We start from the raw sequence: 20,096 nt of genomic DNA, 5'->3' as shown, positions 1-20,096 counted from the left end.
GTTTCTACTATGTTTACATGCTTTAATGTAAAAAAGTTTTTTTTTCATAGGCCTACTGCCTATCTGTATTCACCCTCTGTCTGGAGAGAACGACAGGTTCAGGTCTTCTCACCATGCTGCATGAAGTAAAGAGATTTGATTCATCACACCATCGACTCTGCAAAGAGAACTAGAATAATTTCTCTGACAAAAAGGTCATTTATATGCAGATTGAATGTTCAAACTTTTGATACTTTGAGTAGTGCTACATTTATCTGATAATACCTCTACTTTTATAAATCAGATTTTGAATGCAGGATTTTTACTTGTATGGAATATATTTACATTCTGGTAGGCCATTGCTACTTAAGTAAAGACTCAAGTGTGATTAAAATAACGTGGTTTTAACAGAGAGTCACATGATACAGGTAGCCCACATGTGTGTTTCTGACATTAGCCTACATGAATTCCACATGTGCATTTTTTGTATGGAGCATAACTGGAAATTACCCCAAAAAGCCACTTATTGCTTCAGTTTGGTAGAGGTGAATTAGAGCAATTACAGTGTGTGCTTGCATTCCCACCCAGGCAAATTCGATTAAGGTGTTTCTGTTGTGAAAATAGTGTTTTCTTACTAATATCACAGTGATGTCCAAAGACTGCTTAAACTGAAACATGTTACATTGTGACATGGACTTACTTGTGTCACTAAGAGCCACTTATCGCTTGTATTTGATAAACAACAGCCTTTAAAAATGTGACCTATTGTTTCTTGAACAGCTTCACTACTAATGCTTTCAGTTCATAATAACAATGATGTGCTAATAATAATAGACATAGAATAGTCACTAAAGCTCAATATGTGACTGATTCCAATGGCAATGGCGTTGTTGTTTTTGGGCACTAGCTATAGACTGATGACAGCGCGTCTCTCCACCCATCACAACAATTACAGCACGAGTCAACGAGCTTCCATATTGCTGCTGACATGTTCACATAAAATGCCAGGCTCAATATCATGCTTTGAAATGTGACAAGGAAGCGTGGACATATATATAGTCTACAGTAGATGAAGCACAGAACCCTCCTGGCCCCGGACATTTTAAATTAAGTTATTCCAGTTATGCACCTTGAATTTTTGGCTTCAGTATTTCCTCACTTATAAATTATCCGGGAAATGAGATATATTAGAGGTATTAATAAAGAAGCAAGAATCATGCTTAATGCAGATAGGCTACTGTATTACCTATAGCCTACTATTAATGCAATGATTTACGACTCAGTGTTATGATTAAAAAAAAAAAAAAAAAAAAAAAGAGATGCTGACTTGCACAGACCCAAAAGGCGGGCTGAGCACTCAAGAATGCGACCCGTCGCACACTTTGTCAGAAGCTGGCCACGAGTGGAGCGCAGCGCACCAGACTGGGAGCGCAGGGAAACTTGTAGAGTAATATTATAATTTTTCTGATTTCTTTCTTTTTTTAAATTGGCTGACGGGAAATATAGCTACAATTTTAATAAATCTCATCCTTCATTTTCTTTTTCTTTTTTGCAAGAGCATGACGAATGCTGTTCATATGACTGATTTGACTTGAGGCTACAGGAGAGAAAGCGAAATGGAGACATTTACAATACACGACATGCTCATGAATTCAACTGACCTGAACAAGATTTTATGTAATTTTGGGATCAAGAACATTTCGGATTGCGAGAGCGAGCAGGAACCTTCACCCGAACCTCAAGGTACAGTAAATGTATTCATCTTTTTTTTTAACTATCACATGCTGTAGAAAATCCTGCCCAATAGTAGATAATTGTATTCATGAATTGATTATGTTACTTGTATTCCAAATGCAACCTACTGTCTCTAGTTTGTGCCAAAAGAGCGACTGCTATGGGCATGTTCTGCGTCAGTGCGCATTACGCATATGGCTCAGGGACTTCACAAAGCTAATAAAGTGTGCTCTGGATTAAATGGCACACAGTTCGTACATTTGTGTGGACAAAATCCATTAAGGCTTATTATGGTGATACTCCAAGAGATACTGGCTGTACACGGTCACTAGATAGGAATAATATTAGTTATTTAGGGTGTAAATGAGAGAGAGAGAGAGAGAGAGAGAGAGAGAGAGAGAGAGAGAGAGAGAGAATGAGGGAGAGGGTGAGGCAAAATACCACAAATTTCAAGAATGACATGACCAGACTTTATGTGTGTGTGCACCCATGTGTCTCCCACTCCTCTCAGACATCAACCAGACGGTGCGGATTGTCCTCTACAGCCTCATCTTCCTCCTCAGCGTCCTGGGCAACAGCCTCATCATCGCAGTCCTGGTGAGGAACAGGCGCATGCGGACCGTCACCAACCTGTTTCTGCTGTCTCTGGCCATTAGCGACCTAATGGTTTCTCTGGTCTGCATCCCCTTCACCCTCATCCCCAACCTCATGAGGGACTTTGTCTTCGGCACTGGCATGTGCAAGCTGGTCATGTACTTCATGGGTGAGTAGAATTATGATATCAAGTTTTTTTTGGTTGTTTCTGAATTGTGATGTATCTTAATGCTTGTCTTTTTTGTGGTCTTAAATCTACCTTCACAATTAAGTTATACCATTTTATGAACGTTCATGACAAATGTCATAATGTTTGACCGTATCACCCAAATATTGTTGAAATCCAGATACAAATTTTATTGTGATATCTCAATTTATCATTGACAACAACAACAACTGTGCAAATGACTAACAAATACAGAATTTGCCAAATTAGTTCAAATTTTGCAGCCAAGTTTGATTTGAATGTGTAACAGTTTTGCACTGGTGCTCTGTTGCCTTCTAATTCAAATCCATTTCTGCCATCTCCTAATACTTCTGTCGTGCCCGATGCAAAACGTAACTGTATTTTGAACTAAGAGATGATAATTGAAGTCATCTTAGGCCATGTCCTGCACAAGGTTCCTTTCCCCGTTCATATGCTTCTGGTGCTTTAATGAGCTAAAAATGAGCTAAAACAGCTCTAAATTCAAGTCAAAAAGGAAACAATTAGTCAGAAAGTGTAGATTTACCTGAGGCTATATTTGCAGGACCAGTACAGTTTTTCCTGCTACTATATTTAGTATATAGTGTAGTTTATAGAGTTTTTATGTGCAATAAGGCTGTTGTTTCCTGTTTTATTCTACAGTAGATTCACCCCCATGAATAATTACATTGTCTATAATCAGAGTCACAATAAAAAAAATGTATTTTCATGATTGACATGGGTAATAAAACCAATTGGAAATGAAGAATTCAATCTGTACAAATCTCAATCACATTGGGGCCATTATCAACGGAACTTTAAAGTCAACTTTTAAACTCAAAAATGTGTTTTGCTTATTGTCACGTCACTTGGATGATTGAGATTGACTGTGCAGAATCATGCATGTCCACGAAAGGCTGTTTTTACATTCATCTGCTGAAGGGTGAACGTTTCACTGTGCTCACTCTGAATCTGAGGTTATGAATGTATGGGTATTTGTCCCGTAACATGGAGTTATGGATACCTTTGAAGCTATTTTCGTCATCTCTTCGTTGTTGTGCAGAAAAGAAACATAATCTTGTTATTATGACCAAAATTAGGACACAACCAATCCAAAATGCCTGCTTCTTAAGATTATCTTTTGGGTTTTTCCGCCTTTAATTTTTGACAGGACAGCTAGGTGAGAAATGGGAGAGAGAGACGGGGAAGACATGCAGGAAATCTGTCACAGGTCGGATTCGAATCCTGGACCTTTGCGTCGAGGTATAAACCTCTCAGTATATGTGCGCCTGCTCTACCCACTGAGCCAACCCAGCCACCAAAATGCCTGCTTTAGTAAAGCTTGTAGTTTGACTTTAAACCAGTAAGCTTATATAGTCAAACACCTGTGCAAACTCCTTCCAAATATCATACTGCCGAGTGTGTGTTTGTTTGTGGCAGTAGACAGACTTTTTTTTTTTTACAAGCACAAAATTTAGGATACAACAAGACTGATTACTTGTCAATTTTTTATGCAAATTCCCAAGTTAAATTACTTCCATTATTTCTCCCAGGATCAACAGCAGAAGCCACAGACAGTCAATCGCATCAAGGATGTGAATCAACTCTCTCTCTCTTGGCTTTAATTTGCTTTGTGATTGTGATAAATTCCAGAATCTTTTTAACCTCTCAGAAAGCCTCCACTGAGAGCTTTGTAATAATGTGCAGTCATTACCTACAGATGGCGCACCTTTACTGATATTTCATTCTCATCCAATTACAGGTCCGCTAGGAAATTTGATTTTCATTTTTCTCCATACTTCCTGCTGCTCCATTTAGTGAGATCAGAGCGCTGTCATCCACAATTATTACCTCATTTGTCCCCGTGTTCATCTGCGTATTCGTCACTCCCCTCGCATTGTACAAAGCGATCATTTGAATGTATTTATAGTTCTTCTTGTTGTTATTGTTCCTGAGTGTGTTAACGCTGTAACAGGCAGTGCAGGATGTGCCTGTGGCTGCTCAGCAGTGAAATTTAATGGGACGTCAAATGAATGTGCCATAGCATCACAGGCACTGAAGTAAACAAGGTGATATGTGGGCCATGGCAGGGGGAGACCAGGGTGGAGGGATGTGTCACCTAATTAAAGGAATAGTTCGACATTTTGGGAAATGCCCTTCATTTGCTTTCTTGCTGAGAGGTTGATGAGAAGTTACCACTCTCATGTCTTTCTGTTAGTAGGAAGCTACAGCCTTGTTTGTTGGAGCGAGCCATTTGCAGTCTGTATGCTAAGATAAGCTGACCGTCTTCTGGCTGTAACTTCACATTTACCGTACAGACATGAGAGTAAGATCAGTCTTCTCATCTAACTTGTATTTCCAAAATGTCAAACTATTCCTTTCAAAAACGACTTCTATGGCCAGATATGGCCAGATGAAGTTTTTTTTTTAACAAACCAGCGCTGAAACTAAAAAGCTTGACATCTGTTTTGTTATTTTCTGATTTGTGCAGGTGTCTCAGTGTGTGTTTCCACGTTCAACTTGGTGGCCATCTCCCTGGAGCGCTACAGCGCCATTTGCAACCCACTGACCTCTAGGGCGTGGCAAACCAAATCCCACGCCGCCAAGGTCATCACTGCCACCTGGGTGGCGTCCTTCATCCTGATGCTGCCGTACCCCATCTCTAGCACCCTCAAGCCCTTCACCCGCATCAACAACAGCACCGGGCACATGTGCCGCCTGGTGTGGCCCAACGACGTCATCCAGCAGTCCTGGTGAGCTGAAAATAAGTGCATTAGGGAGCTTGGTACTTCTACTGACCCAGCGCCGTGTCTTCACACTCAGATGCGCTCTGATTGTGTGGCAGCTAAAGTAGCCCATTTGCTAATTTCAGATGGACCCTCTACAGTATTGATTTTCTCAGTCTGGTGCTGCTGGTGAGAGACGACCACTTGGGGAAATCTTCTGGCATGACACAAAGCTTACCCTTCAAAATAAAAGCACACACTTTGAAATAATAAAGTCAATTTGTCAGGTTAAATTATTTATAGAGCACATTTGAAAAACATGATGACCAAAGTGCTTTTCGGGACCGAATGAAAAAAATCAACTTCTTATTACACATTAAATATAATATAAACAGTCATGTTATCATGATGATATTAGTCCAGACTCAAAGGCAAGGGACTGTAATATTAGCAAAGCATTTTGACTCTGGTGTTGATTTAAATAACCCCCTATGATGTGTCCCTTGCAGGTATGTGTCCCTGCTGCTGCTGCTCTTCCTAATCCCCGGGATCGTCATGATGACAGCCTATGGACTCATTTGCCTGGAGCTCTTCCGCGGCATCACGTTTGAGATGTCCAGCAGGAAATCTAGCAGAGGTATGAAAATGAAACATAGCAAGTGATCAAAAGCAACATTTTCCTTTTAAGGATAAGGCTGTCATTATTCTATATTTTGCCATATTTTTTCGAAATGATTTCCATGAAAAGACCAAAACCAAAATCAGTCTCAATACTTTAGGACTTCCCAAATCCGTCTGTGGTATTTCTACTGAAAATGTAAATCTTTAAAAACGCATCAGAAGTATATAGTTCCATGTTTTAACAAAAAGGCTAAATAATTCCCCAAAAAGCTGGGCACTGTAGATTGTAGACATTACACAAACAGGAGTAAAGCATGCATTTCTTTGGGACTATTTTCAGCTGCGGATTGATTCACATTTGGTGTTTAAGTGAGCTGCAGGTTTGTGAAATTTGTCAAAATAAACAACACTTCCCATGTCCCAGGTACTCTAAAAGGAATGGAACATGGCACCCAGTGTAATATTGCGGCTTTTTGATGTTTATTAAATAGTTTCTGAAAAAAAAAAAAAAAAAAAGGTTTATGGCAAGAAAAATAAGCTGTCAGGATTGGCTTCACAGACAATCCTTGTAAGTAGGATCACTGCGTTTTTCCTGATTTGACATTAAGAAAATATTGAATATCACTAGATTTATTCTATAACTTGACATATAATATGCTAATTTCCCTGCTAATCGTTTGGAAATGCAGCCCTGTCTCATTGTAGCTCTTAAGTGGCAGAAATGACCCCAATTTTCCTGGTCATGTCCTGCATATTTTTATATCGCTGCACTCTTACACTCCAGTCTTTTCTTTTCATAATCTCTCCTCTGGCAGAAAGACAATCCAGCACTGGAAGCATCAAGCCCGGTGACAGTGATGGCTGTTACCTGCAGCCATCTAAAAAGAAGAGCATCACAGGGAGTACAGGCACCTCCAGTAACAAGCCCATGGTGGGCCGTGTGTCCAGCAGCAGCTCTACAGCCAACCTGATGGCCAAGAAGCGTGTGATCCGCATGCTCCTGGTCATCGTCTTCCTCTTTTTCCTGTGCTGGACTCCCGTCTTTGTGGTCAACGCGTGGCAGGCTTTCGACCGGCGCTCGGCCTACCGCCTGACCGGGGCGCCCATCTCCTTCATCCACCTGCTGTCCTACACCTCGGCCTGCGTCAACCCCATCATTTACTGCTTCATGAACAAGCGCTTCCGCCAGGGCATGCTGGCCACGTTCACCTGCTGCAGCTGCTTAAGGAGGAGCGGTGGAGGGAGCGGCGGCTTGGGGAGGTCAGCTGGAAGCGGGGTGGCTAAAGGGGAAGTGGGCAGATTAAGAACAGGGCCAAAGACCGCCGAGCAGAATGGTCATACCCCGCCAAGCGGAGCAAGCACACGCTTCACCTACACCGGCATCCGCGCATCAGCCTGGAGTGAGCTGACTTAAACTGCATTGATGCGTATGTGTGCGAGCTCTGGCCTGAGTGCAAACACTTGGAGGGAATCTGCTGTGTTGTTTTAACGTAAAGCCCTCACAGTGCTTATAGGACTAGTTTATGAGCAGATATGCTGCTTTAGCTTCAAGTGTGACGGCAACGTGCAATAGGTACTGACTGTGGAGCAGCAGAGTAGATTCAGTGCTCTCACAGCAGATCAACACTGCCAGATGTTTCCCTAAAGCTTGCAGCATCCGGGATGGCTGACTAATGCCTGATCTTATAAAGCCTTAAAGGGCCTCAAGTCAGACATAGCAAGGGAGCGTTTTTATGGAGCACAATGCCAATTAATCTCATTACCACTCTCCATATACTCTCTTTAAACACATTACAGAGACCAAATAGTCTTTCCATACAGTTCATTGTTTTGAACTATGTGCACCAGGTGACAATCCGTGCCAGAAGGATTAGACTACACGATTGGATTAGTTCGTCCAAATAAAAAAAAATATTTATATATTTTCTTACTTACTGGTCATGAAAACACACCAAGATCACCTTCACCTAAATTGAATAAAATGTTGATGACAATTGCCTAGAAGTCGGGAAAATACATGTAAAAAGAATTGTAAACACAAAATAGTCGGCAGTGATGTAAACTATTTATGATTTGTAGGCAAACGGCTAATACATGAAATGTAATATTAAAAAAAAAAAATACTTATATTTGTAATCAGGCTTGTATTTGTCATCTTCAGCAGCAGCGGCCTGTCACACTGCAATGTAACTGTAATCAGCAGCTTCGAAACAGTCACAAATAGTTCTGCTTTTGTCCTTGACCCACTGTGTGTGTGTGTGTGTTTGTGTGTGTGTCTACAGGGGTTGTACTGTGTACTACAACTGGAGAGGCCTTATCATTTACTGGGAATTTGAACACCTGTATCCCCTCCTCTTCAAAGCGAATTCCCGGCATTACCCACCTGATTTCCACCGATTCATACTGTTAAATATAGCATATAGTTTATGTAGCAACTTGTTCCCATTTTGTTTTACTGTATCAATATGTTGCAATGTTAATATTGTTGTATTCATTCTTACTTAAGGGTTTGATGCATTAATGGAGATATTTTGGAAGTATTTTGTTTTTTTTGCATGATAATGTGCCTAATTTGATGGAAGGCCTGCACATAATTGAATGTAACCAGGGATTTTACAGGTTGATATACATCTGAAATTGGTTCTAGGGACTGCGCTGTGTTCTTTTGGTAACGTACAGACACACAAGCCATCTCCTAATAACCAACGTCTGGTTGACCATATAAAGACCTTGAGCGCCTGGTGTGCAAATGCGTCTGCCAAGGCTGGTGGCAGAGTAACTTGGAGCTTTTAACAGCTTTAATAAAAGTGGATCCAAAGAACAGAGGACATTAGGGCCCAGACAAGTGGCGGAAAGAAAAGGTGGAATCTGCTGGGACTTCTTCCCAAGGATAAGAGCTCCACGTGGGCTTGGTAGAGTGCTAAAGCCCTGGGAGATGCTGTCACTGAAGATGCACACATCTGGGTTATTCATTTCTTTCTGCTAAAACCTGAATTATTTGTAAGTGTGTTATTTTTTTTTAAGTACATGCTTAAGCTACTGATGACAATTAAAAACATAACACAAAGGGAGATTTTATATCACTTTTTTTATTTCTCATTTTTATGCCAATATTGCAAGTTTTTTTTCTAGTTTTTTTTCTTCTTCTTTTAAGGACATACAGATTTGAGCATGATCTGGAGCTGCAATATGTACAAAAACAAAACTAATGTATGTTATAAAAAAAAAACGTCCCCTTTGTTTTGACGTTATTGCTAAATGTTACAAACGGCACAGGTTTCTACCATCAGCAACCCTTTGAGCACTGAGTATACTACCACAATGACACCTCTGCTTACCATTTACTAGAATAATACACAGATACAGTGAGAGTGAAAGGACATGGAGAAGGAGAGGAGGGGGAAATGACAACAAAAAAAAAGTGATCCAACTGTAGCAAAGCTAAGCATAACAGGCTGCATGTTAAAAACTAAAGGGAGGGGGGAAAACTCCTAATGTACACACATAAACATGAGCGGTAAAGAGTGAGAATGAAATGTGTGAGAGAAAAAGAAAGGTTAGCGCTCTGTAGTGCAAACAGCCAAATAGTATAAAGGAGAAGTAAGGCTGAGTGCGACAGAGAAGGGCTCCACACTCCTTTTTTTTTTTTAAATTTGTTTAAAGCTGCCTCTCACTCTGCCCTGTTTTGTTTAGCAGTGCATGAAAACTACATTATAAAAGACATTTGGCATATTAGAGGATACATTGTTCAGATCTCATTATAAAAAAAAAAAAAAAAAAAAAAAAACAACACAAGGACAGCTGCTTTTGGAAGAGTAAAACAAATATGACCAGACACACAAGAGAAAGAAACCGGTTACGATATCTTGTAAAAGCATCGCTAATGAGATGGCGTTTTTTGTTTTGTTTTCTCTCGGTTGCCAGGTTAATACAGCATGCGTGTTTAAGAAGGTATGTAACATTAGTTTTTTGACCCCTTTTGATAGTTCATCACCTTTATGAGTGAGGCATGTTATCAAGTCATTCTGTATCCTCCCTATCTCTCAACGTGTTGAGAGAGAAATAAACTGTAAACCAGCTCCGATTGTCTAGGCGACACATTTTTAAAAGCGTGCATCACCCCCCCTTTATTAGTTTGAGCTAATGTGACAAAGCTGCTCTGTTCAGACTCGCGTGAGGAGACGTAGAGAACCCAGGGGCGGTTAGCCGTAAGAGGTGATTCAGCATGTAAACAAAAAGCTAAAAATATCCAAGCTCAAGGGGGAAGGAGGGCTGGGGGGATGGGGGCAGCGGGTGATGCTAATGCAGAGGCTATGTTAAAAACTCGCTGAATTTAGAGCAAGTAGAAAAAAAGAAAAAAACACCCAAGTTAAAAAAATCTACAGTTCAGATTTTGTGATCTCCATCCTGCAGAGTAAAGGGTTCAGGTTGACCTGCAGCTCGGCACAAGAGTTCAGTGTGAAGGAGCGCAAATGTTGGGTTTGGACGCTACACTGCCGCTGCAGCACCAACTCCTCCACGAGTCCAGGACAGACAGGAAGTGGCCTCTTTTAAAAAAAAAAAAAAAAAAAAAAAAAAAAAAAAAAAAAAAAATCACTCCCAGGCCAACCTAGGCAGCACGGGCAATAAAGCACTTTTCTTTTTGACATAAGACAAGGGGAGACTTTGTACCAATAATTTAAAAAATATCAATATTACAATATAAAACATTTGACATTAATGACAGGTGGGCCAGGGTGGCGAAATGGGGGCATAACTTAATATTTTTTTACATTGAGGATGGAGCAAGCGAATCCTTTTTTGTTCCTATTTCAAGGGTTTGTTTGTAAGGAAATTCTGAAATACTTCATTAAGCAGACATTCAAGTTACAGTGTTGTTCCCCCCCCCCAGACATGTATACAGTTGTACTGTAATACTTAAAGATCACAAGTATTGCCTTTGAATGTTTATCCACAATTATCAGACATTTGGATCCTGGTGGAAGACAGAAACACCCCATTAATCTCAGGTTCTTTTTTTTTTTTTTTTTTTTTTTTTTGGGAGAGCAGTTGGAACACACTTTGAAATGGAGCGAGTCTGACTCAATATTCCATTACAGCAACTACATATGACAGTCACACACACACACACACATACACATATTTGCTGGCTGGTGAACTAGTGCTCAGGCAGACAAAAACGATGAAATGACCTGTACAATATTGCTGTTCTGTTGTGGAAATGCACATCTTCAATAATACACATTTAGAAGGCCTTTATACTCCTACAGGAGACGCGGTCGCCATGGACACAGATGATGAAGATGAGTGCAACTACTCGGACAGTGAGTATGTACACAGGCTTGTTTCTGCAAAGATAATAAACCACAGGATTTTTTTTTTTTTTTTTTTTTTTTTTTTTTTTTTTTTTAAAGGAAGGCTGAAAAGAGCTTACAGCGCTCGTGAGACATTGTACCAAAAGTGAAAAGGTGCTGGGCACCGCATGAGAATAAAAAAACGGGCTTATGTTACTTTGAACACCCAAAAGAAGCCGAAGGCTGACCGATCCTTCAGAAGGCTGCTTGCATGACAAGGTGGTTCTGGAGCCGCGGCAATGAGCTCAAAACAGCAGAGCTCCTGTGGCAAGAAGCGAGGCATTAGCTTGTTTTTGTGCTATGCACAGGTTCTTCAGAGGTGAGTAAACAGCAGATAAGAAAAGGTGAAGTCCTTTTTTTTTTTTTTTTTTTTTTTTTTTAAATTGAAGTTATCGGTAAGGCCACATCAAATTGAAAAGTGTCCATCTTTTTGGAAAACCACTGGAGTTAAATGCCACCACAACTACAGCACACATTGGAAGAAACCTAGCTAGCTGCAGTTTTAAGTTTGACTACATTATGATACGTTAACAGTGACCAATAGAGCAACAGATACAGGATATTAGATATGTGAGCAGTTGGACTGTGTACACAGGAAGAATATACAGTACTAAGGCTATCCTTTTAAGTAAATGACTACGCTTGTTACATTAGTTTGAAAATGACAAACTGACTTGTTTTTGTAACTACGGAAGTCTAGTTTTTCATGTATTCTGCAAATGTTGCTATGGCTCCATGTTGAGATGTACTGATGTGTATACTTTCCAAAGGAGACATAGCGCACATAGAGTATTGCAGGCAAGGCAGAGGCGTTGCTTAAAGCTTTTCTTTTTAAAGACTTCATAAAAACCAAATGAGAAAACATAGGCCCTCTGAGGTTATTCCCCTATTTAAAAAAATAATAATAATTAACCTTCGCTTAAGCAAATAAACAACCCAAACTTCAGATTTCTTTTTTCCCAACAACAAGAGTATCAAAAAAAAAAAAAAAAAAAAAAAAAGGTTCAATCCAAAGGACTGACAAAGCAGGCATTTGTAGTAAGGTCGCAATAACATACAGGTTGGGATTTTGGACCTCAAAAGGGGGAAAACAAAGCCCAAGCTCAAAGGAAGAATAGAAACTATTTGGTAACAAAAGTGTACTATATGTTTAATACAAAAAAAGGTATGGAGAAAAATGTACCTTTACTAAAGCTTATACAAGATCCTTGGTCCATAAAAACTATGTTATCGTCACGTTTTAGGTGTGTCCCATTGCATCCTTGCGCTCCCTCCAACAACAATACATCCAGCCCCCTTTAGGAAACCACAAATAGATGCAAAATAACACAAAATAAAAAAAGGAATAATTATAAAACAAGTGGTGGGAGGGGGTTGGGAGCAAAAAATATACTTTCCTTTCAAGAGATTTGTTTGTACACGGTGGATGTATTGTTGTGGTGGTTTCCATTCTTACAGCCGTAGAAAGGTGCTGGTGCTCTGAGCCTGCAGGAATTGCACTCATTCCAAAACACCAGAACTGGATAGGCAGGTCCCGACAGTAACCACAGGAGAGGGGGCGTGTCAAGGAGCACTTCTCGCTTATTCCCGTTAGCTGACAGCGTTGTGATGTCACTCCTCCTTCAGTTTCCCCCTGCGTTTGCTACTTTCTCCCACCAATTTTTCCATTTCAGCTTCTTTGTATCCAAAATTAATACGCAGCACTTTAGAGTGAGTCAGTCTTTGTTATTATTTCCCATAGTCGTTATATACCTTGTGGTACATTTGCTCTCAAGGCATATAGTATTGAGTGGCCCCCTGTGTGCGTTAGGAGACCACAGCTGCGGCGGTGGAGGATGAGGATGTAACTCCTGCGTTGGAGGTGCTGTTGGGGCCGTAGATGCCGGGGCCGGCCTCCTGGCTGTTGTTGCTGAGCAGGCTGGAGTTTCCAGCCCGCAGGATGGCCCCGGCGGCACTGCAGTGTGGCCGCGGGCCGGGCTCCGGCGTGTAGGTGAAGGTCAGTGTGGTGGAATAGATGATGCCGTCATTCCTAACCAACGTCACGGGCACCTGGACGGGCTGCCGCACCCAGCGCCAGCCCTCGCGGAAGGCGGAGATGTCGGGCACCACACACAGCATGCTCTCTGCACACCTGTACAGCGTTTGGTGGAAAGGAAACAACACAGAGAGTGATGTTACAGTTATCAGATACAGAGACAAGGGGCACTTTTTGCAATTTGCATTTAAACCTACTACGTTAACGTTAGCAGCAGCCCTAAGAAAGATTCCCTTTACAGGTCGATTGATGATAAAATGGAGAAAACTACCCTTTACCAAATGAGTGACTCTAAGGATGTAGACACATATAGCCGACGGCCGACCGTTGACAGAAAACCCCGTCGATATGATGAGTCGCGTCCCCGAGGTCCAAAAAACTGCCTCGGGACACATCAAAAAGACGAGAGGAGACGAGACGTAATACGCCTCCATAACAGCAGGCGGCGCTAATCTGTAATGTTGCCCAAGAAATGAAAACCGGCAGCTGATTGGACGAACAGGTCACATGGGTTGGTTTTCTCCAGATATTCAGACCTGGGCTGTCATGGCGGCCGTTCAGAATACGATCTCATATTGTACTAAGATAGTTCACTGAAACGTTTCTGAAAACATTTTAAGCGAGAAATAGGCCGTGCAGTTGTTGAATCTGTCTTCATTTCAGCTCAACAAAGGTCAGTTTAAAAGATTTTCATCAGATTTTGAGAAACTGTAGTCCCGCTCATTCTGCTCGCCATTTCCGGGTGAGTCCTGACGTCCCTGCCGCCGACCGAACATGTCAGGTCGGCCAAAATGAACGCCGACATCCCCCCAGACGGACGACGACACGGGACACACCGAACAGATTTGAGTCACTGACCTCGCCAGACTGTCCCACGGCCGATAATCGGCCTGATGTGTCTCGGCCTTAAGGGGGCTTTCAGACCTCGTCTAGTCTGGACTTTTGAACTTTTCAGTTTGATCCAAACCAAAATTACAGGTGTGAAACCTCCCGCGGACCACGGTCCGGACCAAACGAAATTTGTTCCGCCCAAAAGAGGAAGTCTGAGTCCGGATATTGCCCTGTTATAAGACCGGGACATCTCCTTTAAGGAATAGCTCGGTGCTCAGCCTGTACGTGAGAGAGAGGGAGTGACGGTGAATGCGCTCGGAGCAGACAGCTGTTGTCTATCAGAGCAGAGAATACATGAGCAGTTTACTTGTTAAGTGGTGGTAAATGTACAGTGTAGATTTCCGTTTGTCTCTGATTAATGCTGCCGCTCCTTTAAAACCCAATTAAAATTCCCGTGTCTTGCTTCTCAACAACGCAACAAAAAGAGCAGCGTAAGAATGGGGAGAGCAGCAGTTTTTCTAATTATCTAAGGTGGTTTTAAATAGTTTATTGAGCTTAGCAAGTAGGAAAACATTCTGAAATGCCAACTTCATTGCCATATAATCAAAAAAATCAGTGTGGAGAAAAAAATAATTATTGACCATGTAATGTTATCTGAATTTAATAAAACATTTTATTATAATCCTCCACAATCATATTTAATTCACAATAGCTTTGTAAGATGTTTGTACTCTAATAACATAAGATAATAAATTATTTGTTGCATGAAGAGCTCTTACGCTACGAAACTAAAATAAATATGAGATAAAAAACAAAACGTGTGCATTTTGAGGTGTTACAATTAGTTTCACCTTGGCTAGATAAGATAATTTATAATGCAATATAATATGCCAATGTAAATGTCAACTGCTTCAGTGATTGTTTCAGCCCGTTCTGCATTTGCATCTACTGCAACTACTGACTAGACTAGAATAGCAAATAGAATATAATGTGTCTTATTTGATCAGTAATTCTTATCAAACAAATGCTATGATAGAGAAACTGTAAAACATCATTAGATAATCTATTTATATATGTAAATCTTTACATACGTATCTAACCCTATAACATTCACAACAGAATAGAAATAGCCAAAAACTGAAAACATGAGAGATATTTTATGGTATGCTACTGTACTGCAATTTATATGGAAGGAGAATTAAAACATACCATGTGGTCCAGGGAGTTGCAGGCCTACCCTCTTCCTCCCTGTCATCTTCCTCTGCCTCCTCCTGATCGCTCCCTGTCTCTGTCCCTCTCATTGAATATGCAGCCTCCTCTTCATCCATCACAGTCCATTCTTCCTTTTCCTCTTCTCCTTCACTTATTTCTCCATCTCCTTCTGTTGTCTTCTCCTGCTCTGACCCTCCTGGTCTCTCCACTTTACTGCCTTCTTCATTTCCCTCCTTCTCTTCCTCCTGTGCACTTTTCTCAATTTTCTTTGCAAAACAACTGGCAAGATCCCCACTCTTAGCTTTCCTTTTCACTTTTTGGCTAATCTCTCCAGCTACTCTGGCCTGCAAAAGTCGAGATGTGAAAAGCTTTGGTTATCCTTGTATTGCATTACACTGTAGGGCCATGTAGCTAATAAGTAGCCTATACCAAATATAAAATCAGAAAAGATGTATGACATGCACACACCAGTTATGTTTAGACTAGCCTACTTAATTCCATTGAATTTGTTGTTTTGCCAGTTTGACAGTAAATGATGTTACCTGGTAAAGCCTTATTGCTGCAATATGAGATGAGAGTAAGTGGATTTTATAGTAGTTCTACTGCTTAACTAATCAAATACAAATGATCAAGCACTGTGTAGTGTGTTGTAACGTAACGCCACCGACTGGAAAACCCTCTGTAAATGTTATGAATTCAAACGTGACAGTTTAATATTTAGTATTAAGCTGTTCTTGTATTTACTAAAATTAAAACTAATCAGAGGGCAGAATGCTCTTACAAATCACAAGGGAGCGATTTGACTTTTGGCCAACAATAACAGACGTGCTGTTATTGTTGATGCTGAATTGTCCATTGGCATAAATTACATTCATTACAAATGTAACTTCAAGTTAAAATGTGTGTTAAAACTTCACCTGGGGAAACTGACTTTACCTTCAGAGGCTCGGGGCATCTTAAAAGATCCAATATTGCCATAAAGCAGAGCTGTTAATTGATTTGCAACATTGCCCACATTCTGACAGTTGACAAATTGTCAAATGGCCAAATGCATACAGCAGAACAGATTATTATTATATATGAAGCAACAATAACATCTCAGAGGTCAAAAGCACTGCAGTCAGGGAGGTCCCACTGTTTTGCTGACAGTGGTCATATTAGACTTTCATGTTCCCACATCGTCTCTGACTCACTATTGCTTGGTGGGTGGTACTGATAAACACAGAAAATGTAATCCGTCTATAAAACTCAACATGACAGAGGGAAAGCTAAGGCATTTTCCAAGGGGGGTTTTAAAAAGGTCTTGTCAAAAATAACCACAGGTTTGGAGCAGAAGGATTATGCCGTACACAACTTGATTTATAAGATTTAGGCCATTACGCATTCATAGGATCTGCAGCATTAAGTCTGACAGAGCATTTTGAAAGCTTTTATGAATTTAAAATAAACTACTAACTTATTAATATCTTCATTATATTCATTGAAACTAAACTCCATCATTTTCTATGACTGTATGATGTTTATAAATCCTCAAATTAGTCGTAATGGACTATTTCTATGCTAATGAGGAAAAAAGAAAGATTCTAATGAGAAAATGGATCTCATTTTGGCCAAGAAATGGAAAGAGTCCTTCGAGTAGACTGGTGAATTACAGTGTGAATAAAGAGTCAGAGGCAGGGGAAGAAACAATACAAATGTACATAGTAAATTTACCTAGAATTAGGCTAGTATTTGTGTGTGTCTATTATTTATCAGGCATGAAAACGGGCCAGGGGTGAAAAAGGTGAGAAGGATATTACCCCTCTAGGGGGGTCCAGGGGCATGCTCCCCCGGAAGAAAATTTTAAATATTCCATATTTTAAAGCATCAATCTGATGCATTTGAGATGCATTTTTTGCCAACCAACAGTGTAATATTTCAATATGCACTCATTAAAGTTAATTTGACTGGCAAAACAGTTAAAGTCCTTCTGACATTACACAATAATAAAAGTCATAATTTATAAAAACTTAAAAGTTTTGGATCAATTTTTACTTCTTCCAACCATATGTTAAATAAAGAGTCAATGTGGATTTACATATTGCAATAATATCATAATCCTGAAATTAATCAAGGCCGTTATATTTAAATACCTGCCATGCTGATTCCAACCAGACCGCTTTATCAAGGCAGTTTGGGCTTCAGATAGCTTTTACAAATCATGGTGCGCTATGAACGGGAACAGTCGCAGTGGTAGCGGTCGTTGCCGGTAACGTACTCGTATGACAGAGTGCACGGACCGAAGCTTTGTGATTAGCATCTAATGACTAGCAAGCACTTTCTTACCGCTGCTGCCGTACAGTATCTTCCTTCAACATGAGCTGCAGAAGCACCGGCTCCCTCAGTTTGAGGCACCAAGTGCTGAATAACTTCCCGTCTCCACCCTTTTCTTCTTGTCCTCCATTAATGCCCAGCGCCATTTGTTTTTAACTCCTTTTTCAACTAAAGCTGTATCTACATGCTCCATTTTTTTTAGCCGCGTTACCACGGAGACCGAACCGGCACTACACTCTGACATTTCGGCAAAGACCCGCCCTACTTTGCATCTGATTGGCTAGAACTCGTTTCATTGGTTGGTGGAAGTTTGAGGATTGGTTAATTCCAGCACATTAAAACAAATCCCATGTGGACTTTTTAATTTATTTATTTTTCTAAAATAGTCATACGCCAGAAATTGGGCACCAGGGCCGAGTACTTGTGTATTTTTGGATGCCCTGCACTTTTTAACTGCGCAGCAAATTCACCTACGGGTATAAATAAAGTAACTTGAACCTGAGTAAAGTAACTTGAACCTTTAAGAAAAGAATGGATGCGAAGACACACCTGTACATGGTCTCGGCCTCAACGTCTCCGAACCAGACCCGCAGATTTGGAGTGAAGTTCTGTCCTGTCAGCTCCAGCATGGCGACATCGCCTCCACCGTTTAGCTGCAGACAAAGAATATCATTTAGTAACCTCGCTGATATAGGACTCAACATACACTACACTGTGTTTATGTTCAGGAAAGCTTTTGTTTGGGACGGGACGGGACTCTTCGGTGTGTACCTGTAAGCTCTCTACCACAGGCACAGGGGTGACAGGTGAGTGGACGGGGCCCATGCCCTCGTAGAAAGTGTATTCAGCCTTGTCTGTGCTGATGATTGTCCAGGAGGCGCCGTCGTTGATCATCTCCTTGTTTGGTTCCTTTGGGCATGGAGTGGCCTGGCAGAAGGGGAAGAAGGGGAGACATGACCTCATAGCACATCAGGGGCAGAGATAACCACCGATGGTTACATCCAATCAAGACTACTCTCCTTAAGACTGCAATCAAAAGGTCCATCTTTACAACCTTCAAAGTAAGTAGTAATGCTGGAGCTGAGTGGACTGCACAATCTTCTTCAAAGAGCAAAATAGCACCCTGTTCTTGAACATCCCCATACCGTATAATAAAGACAAAGAATAGATGCAGAATTGAGCACAAATTGACTTCCAATATCCTATTTCAGAATGCTAAGGTAATCATCCTGTGATTGCGCCTGAGGGTGAAGTGACCTGGATCCATGGATTCATGTCTCCACGTGAAGAGATGTCAGATGTAATAAAGTGCTACTAACTTGAAACTGGATGATCCTTTCTTGGGAAAGGCACAGGTACATGCGTTCTGTGTCCTTCAGGTAGAAGGCACACTTGTGGAGCTGGGAGACGGGGTCGTCGGCGTCCAGCAGCGCCGTCTGCTTGTCCACTTTACGGATGATCTGACAGGAGAAGAAAGAGAGGGATTAGACGACTGTAAGATAGAAGGGAGAATGGAGAGAGGGGAAAGGGAAGGATGGAAACAGATCAGGGGGGAGGACAGGAAAAGGAAAACAAGGACGAAAGTCAGCAAGGAATGAGGAATGAAAAAGACAGAATAGTGGGAGAAAAACAGTCACGAAAGATGGACGGACAGAGGGAAGGCAAAAAGAAAGCTCAGTAGGGGCCTTTTTAAATCACTACTAACTGTAAAGGAACATGAGACTAATGCCAGGAAAACATTCTTTGGACCAACATGTTACTTTTATATTTATGTTAAATTAATATTTTTGACATTTTGGGAAACACTTATTTCGCTTTCTTGACAAAAGTTATATAAGATGAAGATTGATACCACTCTCATCTCCAAGCCTAGAAACGGGGAAACAGCCACCATGGTTACAAAATCTAAATACCAGCACCAAAATTCTGAAATTAACACTTTTTTGTGTCTTCTTAATAAATAAGAAACAAATATATTGACAACATAAAGACCTTTGTTAATCCAGTGAAGATTTTCCCCGAAAAAGTTGGTCTAATGTTTCAAATTATTCCTTTAAATGGTTTGCATGATTTGGGTTTTTTTCCCTTGATTTTATTCTCTTAGCTGATGATGTAATAAACCAACATTCACTGCTGGGATCATTAAAGTTTCTATTTCTGTTCTTTTTTTCTTTTTTTTACCAGTCTGGGCAGGGCCATGCCAGTGACAGAGCAAACCAGCTTGACTGTCTGGCCGTAGTGGATGTAACCGTCTCTCACAGTGAACTCTTCTCCTTCTGACTCCTCGTCATCCACTGAAAAAAGCACCATGCAGGACAAAAAAGGTCAGTGCTGCAGCAAAGCTTCAACATTTTCTATATACTCAAACCCACATTCAATCAATCGCTTTCGTTGTCCGTGAGGAATGAGCTGTGTAATTATTATAATACAGCGTGGGTTACTTTACATGAAGACAATGTGACAAGCTGTCAAACCACATTCGTCACTTAACTCCGTGTGATTCAAAGCCCTTC

At 40.8% G+C, this 20,096-nt stretch overlaps 2 protein-coding genes across 5 annotated transcripts in view; one reads left to right on the top strand and one right to left on the bottom strand.

The window, feature by feature from the left end:
- The first annotated feature begins 1,384 nt into the window (after window positions 1-1,384).
- cckar (cholecystokinin A receptor) lies at window positions 1,385-8,707 on the top strand. 3 transcript variants are annotated; one of them, XM_028564473.1, is made up of 6 exons: window positions 1,385-1,722; window positions 2,225-2,476; window positions 4,983-5,244; window positions 5,727-5,854; window positions 6,654-7,238; window positions 8,121-8,707. In XM_028564473.1, exons 1-6 carry the CDS (start codon window positions 1,596-1,598, stop codon window positions 8,246-8,248), a joined length of 1,482 nt encoding a protein of 493 aa, XP_028420274.1. In that variant the 5' UTR covers window positions 1,385-1,595; the 3' UTR covers window positions 8,249-8,707. The 3 variants fall into 3 exon arrangements, with proteins under 3 accessions (XP_028420274.1, XP_028420276.1, XP_028420275.1); XM_028564475.1 differs by having other exon boundaries at window positions 6,654-7,265; window positions 8,121-8,177; XM_028564474.1 differs by lacking the exon at window positions 8,121-8,707 and having other exon boundaries at window positions 6,654-7,347.
- Window positions 8,708-8,986: 279 nt separating this feature from the next.
- The window catches only part of rbpjb (recombination signal binding protein for immunoglobulin kappa J region b), a 58,235-nt gene continuing 47,125 nt past the window's right edge, over window positions 8,987-20,096 (bottom strand). Inside the window, exons 7-11 of one of the 2 annotated variants that reach the window (XM_028563955.1) lie at window positions 19,765-19,877; window positions 18,903-19,043; window positions 18,355-18,510; window positions 18,133-18,236; window positions 8,987-13,323 (exon numbers count right to left, since the gene is read on the bottom strand). In XM_028563955.1, coding sequence (XP_028419756.1) covers window positions 12,999-13,323; window positions 18,133-18,236; window positions 18,355-18,510; window positions 18,903-19,043; window positions 19,765-19,877 — 839 coding nt within the window. In that variant the 3' untranslated portion in view covers window positions 8,987-12,998. Of the gene's footprint in view, window positions 13,324-15,391; window positions 15,615-18,132; window positions 18,237-18,354; window positions 18,511-18,902; window positions 19,044-19,764; window positions 19,878-20,096 lie in introns of those variants that run through there. The other variant, XM_028563956.1, reaches the window with a different exon arrangement.

This window comes from Perca flavescens, chromosome 19 (genome assembly GCF_004354835.1).
Source record: "Perca flavescens isolate YP-PL-M2 chromosome 19, PFLA_1.0, whole genome shotgun sequence".
In the NCBI taxonomy this organism is placed as follows: Eukaryota; Metazoa; Chordata; class Actinopteri; order Perciformes; family Percidae; genus Perca; species Perca flavescens.
The sequence above is the reverse complement of the archived record's forward strand: the minus strand, read 5'-3'. Positions and strand labels throughout refer to the sequence as shown.

Excerpts from the sequence above, each read along its gene's own strand:
- cckar (XM_028564473.1), top strand. The coding sequence starts at position 1,596 with ATGGAGACATTTACAATACACGACATGCTCATGAATTCAACTGACCTG. Across the intron at positions 1,723-2,224 it reads ACCTTCACCCGAACCTCAAG|ACATCAACCAGACGGTGCGG; the intron begins GTACAGTAAATG and ends CACTCCTCTCAG. Across the intron at positions 5,245-5,726 it reads GACGTCATCCAGCAGTCCTG|GTATGTGTCCCTGCTGCTGC; the intron begins GTGAGCTGAAAA and ends TGTCCCTTGCAG.